This window comes from Phocoena phocoena, chromosome 7, assembly GCF_963924675.1.
Source record: "Phocoena phocoena chromosome 7, mPhoPho1.1, whole genome shotgun sequence".
Classification (NCBI taxonomy): Eukaryota; Metazoa; Chordata; class Mammalia; order Artiodactyla; family Phocoenidae; genus Phocoena; species Phocoena phocoena.
The window spans coordinates 106,581,462-106,592,571 of record NC_089225.1 but is presented as its reverse complement, the minus strand read 5'-3'; the positions used below and the strand labels follow the sequence as shown (position 1 = coordinate 106,592,571).

Below are 11,110 nucleotides of genomic sequence, written 5' to 3'. Positions count from 1 at the left end.
TGTTTTAAAATACCTTCAAAAAGTAAAATTAACAAATACCCTTCAACATATCCAGGTTTACAAGTCTCAAGAAAATCAAATGTCAAAAAATTCTAGAAAGCTGTGAAAAGCATATATACATTTTCCTTATGACCTTACGGAGCTTCACAATTTTGAGAAGCTGCTAAGTTTCAGTATCAATTTATTCGTGTGTCAACTTTATCCATCCAAGAAGCTCACATCTTGGATACAGTTCCCCTATGATTTCAAATAAAGCTCTGCACAGTCTTCCATTAGTGAAGGCATATAATCTTACCAAGAATCCACACCCAGATCTTTAACAAAGATAAATGCAAACAAGCAGGTCTGCTCTGATAGTATCAGTGCCCTCTTCCCCTAACACACACTATCATCTATGCATTTGCCTTCATGAACCTAGCCACGTTCAGAACTTCTACAGCAAACGGAGTCTTTGAATTCTGAAATGACACAGAGATCAAGAAAAAGTCCACGTGTGCTCTAGCGTGCAAGAAAGCAGCAGCTACGTTCTCCAACTTGGACTAAAAAACAAACAGGTAAAAGGAAAACCGTTCACTAACAGCAGATTAGCAGTAATGTTCCTCATGGACTGATAACAGTGCCTGATGCTGAATAGCTAACAGCAGATGCTGAATTTGGATTTAATATTTTAGATGTTTATAGGAAATTAGGCTTCTTGCTGAGCTGGTCTCTTCAAATCCCTGATCTGTTTAACTAAATAGGTCTTCTCATCGTTAAACTGTTCATCCTCGGTCCTGTCATTCTGGAACTTGCTGAGGAACTCTATAAGTTTGGTCTGGTTCTTGAGGAGGATGTCTAGGATGGGCTGCGTCTTGTTAGGATTGGCTACAAACACCTGCACAGAGAAAAATCAACATCAGCCAAAGGGAAAGAACAAGACACGGGGACATGTATGCCGCGGTTAGCAGAGCACATGCTATACACATCCAATGCTTCCCTGGGGCCTGTGGTGAAGCCAGGATTATTAATTCAGAGGTGTTCGCTTTGGAAGACCTTATTTTACAATTTAAAAAGGGGGGAGAATTACATGTTTTAGCACAAAAAGGACTGACATATTCACTCATGCTCTGAAACTAAGCAGTTGCGATTAAATATAGACTTTGATTGTAGAATAAAATGAGCAGGAGTTATTTCTGGGCAGAGGAGGTCAGAATGGATTTTAAGAACAAAAAGCTCCGTGGAAAGCATTAAGAAATGGATTACCCTTTACTTGATGATTAATAATCTTCTATGCCAAAGATAAACGACACCCCTCTACAAATAAACTTTGCTTGTTCCCAAATGCGAATGGTATATACCCTGTTTCTGGGTCTATTTTTGTTTAAATGTTGTACCACACAACTATGAAAATTGACTGAACTGAGCTGTGTCGCTGAGATTACCAAAATGAACCTAATAAAACTTTAGTAATTTGTAAATGAAATGGGATGAACAACTAGTGTTTATGCTTTTAGTACTCTACCTTAAAAACGTGGAAGGCCTCAAACTGGATGTTACGGCTTTTGTCTCGTAGAAGGTTCATCATTAACTTGAGGTTCTCAGGTTTACTGATGTATTTTGTCATAATTGTGAAGTTGTGTCTGTCTAATAGTAGCTCACCGAGAAGCTGAGAAGACAAACAGTTACTCTTGCATTATCATTTAAGATTTGAAGTAAACCAAAGTTTTAAAAACAATTCATTAAATTACCATCATTATTAAGCACAGAATATTAGTAGGCACTCAAAAGACTGATGAACTGAACTGAATTGTGACCTAAAAGCTAACGAGTGCCTCCTATTTGTTACTTGAACACCTACCTGTTTCTTCTGGGGTTTAAACCTATGGTGAGTCTGACACTGCTCTCTGAAGAGGACATTCCAGTCACATTTGGCCCAGAATCTGAGACTGTCAGAACCTATTCTTTAAATATGCATTTGTGTTATCTCAGTAAAAAGAAACTGGTCAGACGATAAGTTACTGAATAACTATATACCTTAGCTTAATTTAAAAATAATTTTACTATTTCTTATTTTATTTATCTGAACTTTACAGGACAAAGGGTTTCATGTACAAAGTTTTCCACATACTTACCCCTAAACACACCAAACTTATCATTTTATCTTATCTGATTCAGAAAGGTTTATAAAAACAAATACTTTTCTGTTCCTTCTTAAGCAAGGTATCCTGAAGATACTCTAAGCTTTTCTTAGTGACTCCTCAACATTACTAAAAATGACATTAATTAAGCTAAAAAAAAGTTCATGCCTTCAGCTAAGTCTGTGCTTCCTGAGTTCTATGGAGTTGACTATACCGTATCAGCCCTTAATTTTAAAATTGTCCCTGCTTGTTCTAGATTTCTCTTTTTCTGAAGCCAGCAGTCACCTCTTCATGCTGTCAGTGTGCCAACTTCTAGTCAAGGACTAGTGTGCAGGTGGTATAACCTGCCTGGGGACAGGGAGCAAGCTGTGGTCCTTGTGGACACAGGCAGAAGCAGAGCAGTGGAGAGCCTGGCCCCTGGCACCAGCCTTCCTGGGTTCCAGTCCTGACTCCCTGCTCCCTGTGAGTTCTCTAACCTTGAGAATGTTATTTAACTTCTCTGTGCCTCAGTTTTATCATCTGTACAGTGGGAGTGGTTAATGGACCTGTATCTTATGAGAGTATAGTGAGAAGTAAAAGCATGAATACATGAAAAGCACGCTGGACCCGAGTCTAATAAGAGACATGGAGTGACGTCTAAGGGAAGGAAAATGCATGGATAGAGCTACTTTGCCATGGTTTACTTGCTGTTATTAATTCCTTTCTGGGTTCCTGGCTATGTTCTAGATACCTGAAGTTTCCAGATAACTGATCTCTAGATAAATAACATGTCATCATAGTAAATCAAAAATAACCTGATGTGCAGGAAAACAAATCTATTCTACTTAGGATTTATAAAGAATTTAGAGGCAGAATTCAAAAGCTCACATAGGTTTCACATCAAATCTGAATCAGAAAATATACAACTTTCAAAGTAAGAAGCCCAGTATTTACTCTTACGGAGGCTCAAAAGGTAGTATTAAGTATGCATAGACTTATTGGGTGTTAATTTTCTGTCACAGAAACCAAAGAAATACTGAAAATGACTCATTTCAATGTGATTATCTAGAGAAGGATGACCAGTAATTTAAAGAATTTCTTTGGACATAAAAAATTGGGGGAATTCCCTGGCGGTCCAGTGGTTAGGACTCCACGCTCTCACTGCCGAGGGCCAGGGTTCATTCCCTGGTCTTAGAACTAAGATCCCATAAGCCATGCAGCGGGGCCAAAAATAAACAAACAAAAACAAACAAACAAACAAATAAATTGAAGCTTGGTACAGGGAATACAAATTTGCTGGTAAAATAAATATAGGGATAAATAAATGCCAATGTGGCAGCAAAAAAGAGAGTACAAATTAAAATACATTTTTAGAGTACCACTGGTCCTCAGAATTTCTCCATGTGTTCATGAGAAACTGTAGGAATGAAAGACTTGCTTCATATCCATTCCTTCGCTAGCCATAGTGTCTCTGGGGCAACGATTCAAATCTGCTGTTGTAGCCGAAACAGCCACAGACAAGATGTAAATAAAAGAATACATCTGTGTTCCAATAAAACTTTATTTACAAAAATACACAGTGGGCTGGATTTGGTAGTTTGCCAAACCCTGTTCTAGAGTTTTAAATATTTAAGTTTCAAATGGAATTGTCCACATCCTATTTTGATACAAAGCAGCCAAACTCGTCTACGGTTCACAGTGTCACTGCTCACGGCCACCCCTCTCCCCTCACACAGCAAGATTGTGCCATCTGGGCAGCATTCTGGGGAACAAAACACCTGCAGCGCCTTCAATTTGGTGATACGATTCTAAGTTTTAACAATAGGCTCCCAAATCTAAAATACCTCATTACTAAATGATTAAATCCTCTTCAAAATTCTGTATGTTCCATTTTGGTATCTCTAACACATGAGGAGGTGAGCAGGGGCAGCTGCCCCGCATGAACCACTGCTGAACCCCGCCTGTTCCTTTCCACAAAAATCTTGACCATGGGCAAGTGTATTTTCCCTGCAAAGGTCTAGAACCCATAGCACCATATCTCCCTTTCCCCAAACACACATTTCAAATAAGGGGTGGAGAGAAATGAATTACTTCAATAATTTGTCATACCTTGAGTGACTGTCTTTTTGTCACATAATTTTCTGAATGAAGTAACTTCTCATATTCACTGAAGAACTAAAAGACAAGAAAACACGTATCAGAGTTATTTTTTTAAAGACCAGTAATAACATTAAAAAGCTTGAGTACAAACTTCTAACAGCACAAAGGCCAATCGCTGCCCAAGCTCAGCCCCTCCTGTCTGCTTCACACCCATCCTCAAGGTGATACCCACTGGTTACCTCTACGAAGAAGGCTCCTGGCCCCCTCCCAGCTCTAGCCAGGTGCGCATATAGCTTAAATCTGGTCCTCTTCTGTCCAAACTCCATATGCACACAACAGAACTCCCTTTCCCCCCACTGTTTTCTCACTGTTGAGTCAGCTCTCATTTCCTGGTGTTAGATTAGAAAATTCCTATTTTTTTACAACTCAACTAGTCCAAAGCACAAGCACAAATAGAAAAGTTGCCTGTTCTTTCAAAGCAAGAAGAGAAAATAATTAAAAAAGAAGAGAGAAGAAATTCAGCACTTTTAAATAGGCAGGTGTCCCACAGAAGGTAGGACTTGAGCTCAAACTTGACTAATGGGAGAGATTTCGTTCGGAAATGGGGAGAAGAGATACTCTTGGGGAAAAGAAAGGGAAGAACACAGCATGAGCGAAGACCTGGAAAATGCAAAATGATACAGATATAAGAGCTGATGAATGTCCACTAGATTTACAAAATGGTGCTCCCTAACAAGAACAGTGTCCCTGGAATGGTGAGGAGCAGAAGCAGAGGAAAGCAGGGAGGTGGGAAATAGAAGTGAAGGGCACACAAGGGCTAGGGCCACACTTCCCAAAAGTTAGAAGAGAAGGCCACTTAGCTGTTTGTTTTAACTACAGACAGGTTTTAAAAGTTCCAAAGTTTTGCAGTACTAGTATGACTCTGCTGGGTATCAGTGCTTTACTGAGACCTTTCCTCGGTTGTGGTGGGTGGTAGAGAATGCCTGCTTTGTAATTTGTCCATGCTAAAACCGTTTCTACCTTTGCTTTATGATGGGTTCTCATCAGCCATTCGTCTGTGGTTTAGAGCAGGGGTTGGCAAACTACAGCTCATGGGCCAAATCCAACCCACCGTCTGTTTTTATACAAGTTTTATTGGAACGCAGCCATGCTCATTTGTGTATGGTAAACAAATTCAGTTTATGAACTCTTTATGGCTGCTTTTGCAGTAGAACAGACAGGAGAGCTGACAGAGACTGCATGGCTATGAAGCCTCAAATATTTACTATCTGGGTGGCCCTTGGTTTAAAGCTAACCAGAACTGCCTACGCATTCATTCTGTCGCTTATCTCTAGGCAGAGGTGGGACGGCCATCTATTTAGTATGCAAGCAACTAAAACTTTTCTCTTCAGAGATGGCTGTTAACCCTACCTTCTCTCAAATGATCGTCAAGCCAATGATCAAACAATTGGGTCTGCCTTTAATCAATAATGCAGAAACAGGAACACCTCAAGTTCTCGACAGAAAATGCAAGTTACGATTTTCTGCTGCATAATTTTTAGGGTAAGCTTTGGTTGCAAGAAATTATTCTCAAGGAGAACTGCCTGGTTAGATTTTATCCCTGGGCCAGCAATAAAGGACTAGGAGAGACAGAGGTCAGGCACTGTTTGGCCCCCTCAAAGATTTGCTCTCCGTGAGCGCCATTCTATTTACTGCAGAGGCACGCTCGGTGACTGCGTCCACTACATGACACTGTAATTCAATGCCCGTCTAAGAATGTCGATGGGAGAAATTTGTTCCAGGTCCCAGTGCTAGAAAAGGCTGTTTCTTTTGAACAAGTTTTACAGATACTGTGAGCTTTTCCTTGGTTTTGTTTCCCTCTATGCTTTAATTATTAGAAAGCTCAGAGTCAAGTGTACAGATTCTAGAGCATGTGTTTTTGCCCAGTAACTCCACCTCGGCTTAATTTAAATTGCCTGCACCTCCCCACTTTCCTTCTCCTCCTTGGATCTGAGTGCACTGCACGCACATTTCTGTCAGCTGCTGCACATAAATTTGCTAAAATCCTGTTAACCAATGTCACCCATTAATAACATATAGGAAAATATTTTATCGCAAAATTAAAGCGACATCATTGCCGGTAGCAAATTTCTGGGAAATTAGTTTTTATCTTTGGTAGGTTTTCAATTAAGATACTCATATGTTTAATTAAAAAAAATACCCTTGAGACCATGTGGTAATAGAAATAATAATGCTAATGTTTATTAAATGCTTACTGTGTTCCAGGCACTGTGTCTTGCATTTGACACACACATTCTTATCTAATCCTCACAGCAACCCAGTAGTAAGAAGGTGCTATTATGAGCCTTCTTTTAGAGCTGAAGATCCTAAAGGCACAGAGGGTGAATGAAGGCTGCTGCCCAAGAGCTAGAAGCACACGGTGGAGCTGGGACTTGAAGCCAAACTCCACGCAGTCTGGTGCCAAAGCCCACGCTTCTAACTACTGTAAAAGGCACCAACGAAACGACTGTGCTTCCAATTTGAACCAACAAATGCACAGGAAAAAAAAACACACCCACATGCCAATGTACACGGGCAGAAAAAAAAAAAAAGACCAGCTATGTTTAAGCCATTGATGAGGCTATTTATGAGGGAATTAATATGTACTCAGCACTGTGTTAGGATGTTACTGGGAGTGGGAGGGAAAGACGGGAAAAGGAACACAAGGAATTAGAAAGCATAGGTTTTGCCTCCAAGAATCTTCTAATTTAGTTCAATGGCACAGTGAACAATGAAGTATTAACAATACCTGGGATTTTAAAAATTCAAACAACTAGTGGAAGAATGAAAACCTAAGCCAAATCTTGGGGGAGAGATAGAAATTTTAAGTGGATTGTTACTATCATAACTTCTCCAGGAGCACCTATGAGATCTTGGACAATGCCTACATTAAACTAGTATGGCATAAGGAAGTGCTCATGGGAATTGTGGAGAGCAGAGCTGACACATGGTGGGAGAGAACACATGACGCTACTGCTGTGATGATCAAGGGCAACCAGGTTATCAGAGCACCCAGCACTATTCACAAACCTCTGGGGGTTCTACTACTAGCTCAATCTGGAGGGGGCCTTAAGGCTGGGCTAATCCAATGTCTTCATTTTACAAATAAGGACAGACTTCTGAGTCCCCCAGCGGGCCTTGGTCTTGGTCACAAGGAGTCAGCAGCAGAGCAAGGGCAGAATTGGCTGCTGCGTCCTCTAGGCTAGAGTTCTGCCCATCTACCTGCTGCTGTGCCCCTTTCTCTCTATTTGTAAGCAGCAGGAATGTGAGCAACTAACGGAAAGTAAGGGGAAGATAAGAAGTCAGACGGTAATTTTCTTTTTATCTTAACTGTATATTATCATTCAGCAGCAAAGTGCTTTATTTTCCTCTTCTAAAGCGAGAAAAGATGCAAAGTGCAGTGTGTCATCAAAAAGATAAAATGCTGTTCTGACCACGTAACGCTCTATACCTTGTTTTAGGAGAGAAATGATTACAGCACAAATTAAAAACATTGTATTTCCAAAATAAATACTCTGGTACAAAATCTAATTAAAATCTTTCATTTCTGGTAACAAAACTTACAATGTGCTATTTTAAAATAGTGTTTCATGTACTTACTCTATCATAATGTTGTTCCAAAAATTCTGCGCTGAGCAATTTATGTCTTGTAAGTAAATCCTAGGAAAAGAAAATACACTTTTTACAGTTGTTTGGCATTCAAGTTCTTTTAGAAAAGAGAATCCTAAACATTCCACGCCATTTTACCTGATAAAAACTGTTGTTAAAAATTACTATACTTAAAAACATTTGAGCATGAATCGTACTGAAAATGTTGATTCTATGTAAGAGCAAATAAAATCATTAATAATCAAATTGTGATTGTAATGATTGAGTGTCACAGGTCTACAGCTCTTAGAAGGAAAAATTTTTTAAAAATTTATAAGGCAATGGAGATAAAAACTCAAAGAAAGGGAATCAAGAATTGAAATGAAATAAAAGTAAACGGTTGTGATAAAATGTCAAATAGTATACTGCTCCTGGTGGCGAAAGAGGACATTTCTTTTATTAGAAAAAGTACTGGAGGTTCCATCTTCTTCCTCCTAAATTCAGTTACATTCAGTTTCATACTGAATGCAATCTTTTTTCAGAGGTAGAATGTTTTTTAAAAGCCCCATCATATTATAAACATTAGCTCCTAAGTAAGCAGACTAATGCTGCAAACATGTAGCACCAGAAGTTAGTATGACCTAGAGTCCAATTGTGCACCCCTATGAAATCGAGCTTATGCCTCACCCCATGAATTTCCCTGGAAACAACTCAAGGATCATTCATTCAGAAAACACCTACTATGTGCCAGATAAAGTTCTAGGTGCTGGGGCTACAAAGACAAAAAGATATGGTACTTGCCTTCAAGGACATAGAAGTTAGCAATCAACTAGGCTTGGTCTCACCACCAGGTGGGAACAAGAATGGAAACACGTGACAGCACGAACAGCCAATTCATCTTTGGTGAATTAATGAATTAAATTCCTTTACAGCTGCCCACTGGAGGTCACTGCCAATAATCCCCTTTCTGCAAACCAACTTTCCTTTAACTTGTTTTCTTTGCTGTGTATGTTCGACTTACCCAGGTTACAATGAACTAGTGTTTCCTGAAGTATGTCCTGAGAAGTACTCTAAGGAATGCTCCATGGTCAACGAATGAGGAAAGAGCTACAGCTCTGGTACCCTCGTGGGGATCCATCAGGCTTCAAGAGATTTTGCAGGGAGCTCTTTTACTGCCTGCTTGTTAGTACCCTTCCCTGAAAGGCCTCCTTTGCATAGGCTTTCCCCTGGCCTAGTTACTTCCAACCTTTGGACCTCGACTCAAACATCGCCTCCATGGGGGACCCTTCCTGACTGGTCACTGGCACCAAAGCATGGTCACAGTTATGACTTGACATCTGTGGGATTATTTTATTAATGTCTCTCTCATGATAGGCTGTAAAGTCTATAAATACAAGGGTCATGTCTATTTTTACTAATCTCTGAATCCCCAGCACCTATGCAGTATCCAGCACATAGTAAGAGCTTAATATTTAATAAATAAATGAATGAACCAACAGAATCAGGGAACATGTTTGGGAAAACAGCACATTAAGCAATCTTCAAAGTATGTTTTTAAGAAGGCTTCTAACTCTACCCCAAAGACTTACAGGTGTTCAAACTGCTGGATGGGGTATGTGTCCTATGCCCATGGAAGGTCTACCCAATTTTTCCTAAATCCCCCTTGGAGATTAAACAGGCAAAATTAGAAAACCTGGAGTTTGAGTACCTTCAAGCATCTGGAAAGAAATGCTATGAGGCTTCCCCACATGGAAAGGAGGAGATGGCAGGGCTAGAAGAAATTATCTATTGGTCCATGGGGTCAGATGTGAGGGAGACAGGAACATGAGAACCTTATGGGAATGTATCAAGCATGCTTGTTAAAGAGTGTGTCCCGCCTCTAACATGCAACTGTGTGGTCTATGACGGTCTCCCCTGAGTTAGGAGCCTCAAGGGCAGGGGTTTGTCTGGACAGATCACTGCTGAACCGGGAATTCCCTGGCAGTCCAGTGGTTAGGACTCTGCACTTCCACTGCAGGGGGCCCTGGTCAGGGAACTAAGATCCCCCAAGTCGTGCAGTGTGGCCAAAAAAAAAAAAACAAGAGATCACTGCGGAACCTCAGGACCTAAAGACACGAGCAGGCACTCAGAGACTTGTGGAATGAACTGAATGAACAATGAAAAAGTGAATTTAAGGACTGCTGTGGCTAGATCCATGCAAGACTGAGTGTCACGTCTACTTTTTGTGGCTGGGTCTTTCTGAAGGCCACTGTGAGGAAGTACAGAGCCGGGAGCCAGGTGCTCACCGCTCTGTCATGATATGACGAATGAGAATGCCAAAGGAGGGGGTCTCAGAGACAACGGCTCTCCACTGGGGTTGGTTTCTTAGAAACAGGTAGGTAGAAAGTATTACCCTGAAAAGCAAAGATCCTAAATATGCTGCACCAGAGTTTTTTTCTTTAGGTCTGAGTAAGGTGACTATTTACCTTGAAAGCTGTATCTCCAGCAGCAGCAAGGGGCTCACAGTTGGGCCACACATGACAAGGGGGAACCTCAAACATCTCCCCATCAGAGATTCTACTTGTTATCATCTGGTTTAAAGAGACCAGGAAGCTCAGGAAACCACTGCCAATCTAGGAATCACTTCTCCATGGCCTTGGGGTAGGAGAGACTGGAAAGGGGTGCTGAGGCTGCTAAAGCAGCCCTTCTTTAAGGAGAGGAAAACATTAGCAGGGAAGGAACAATTGCTGGGAGCTGGCACAGAGTAAAAAGGCTGATACTAAGCTGGGAAAAGAGGAAGTGGGGACTTGCGCAGAGCCTCTGTCTCCTGAGAGGTGGGAAAAGACCTTACCCTTGGAACTAGAGCCGAGAGCTCAAACCAGGCTGGGGTGGGGGTTGGGGGGGGCAGAAACCAACAGATCAGAAAACGAAGGCAAGTGGTCATGCAGCCAGCATCTGGTAAGCGACCTGCAGAGTGGACAGGGTGCACGCGGTCCCAGATCAGCAGAGCTGCTGGGCCAGACAGCAGGGGGACAGAAAGAACCTGTTAAATTCCAGTACAGCCGAGACCCTGGTATTACCAGGAGAAAGGTCAGGGATTCATCTCCCAAGTCCAGCAGGTTGAGCAGCCGACTTTTAGGGTGGGCTGAATTAAAAAGATTCCTAAAAGTTATGTGAGTTTGGGTCCCGAACATCATGTCACATAGACAACCCTGGAATCCCTAAAGAAATGCTGCTCACCCGGGGGCTATTTTCACAGAGGCTTGGCAAGTCATGTGGCCCAATTTCATACTTGATGACTGTCTATG

The 11,110-nt window shown here is 41.2% G+C and overlaps 1 protein-coding gene across 1 annotated transcript in view; it reads right to left on the bottom strand.

The window, feature by feature from the left end:
* Nucleotides 1-652: 652 nt before the first annotated feature.
* The window catches only part of CAB39 (calcium binding protein 39), a 47,505-nt gene continuing 37,047 nt past the window's right edge, over nucleotides 653-11,110 (bottom strand). The window contains exons 5-8 of the mRNA XM_065880503.1: nucleotides 7,836-7,895; nucleotides 4,206-4,271; nucleotides 1,502-1,645; nucleotides 653-874 (exon numbers count right to left, since the gene is read on the bottom strand). Coding sequence (XP_065736575.1) covers nucleotides 686-874; nucleotides 1,502-1,645; nucleotides 4,206-4,271; nucleotides 7,836-7,895 — 459 coding nt within the window. The 3' untranslated portion in view covers nucleotides 653-685. The remainder of the gene's footprint in view (nucleotides 875-1,501; nucleotides 1,646-4,205; nucleotides 4,272-7,835; nucleotides 7,896-11,110) is intronic.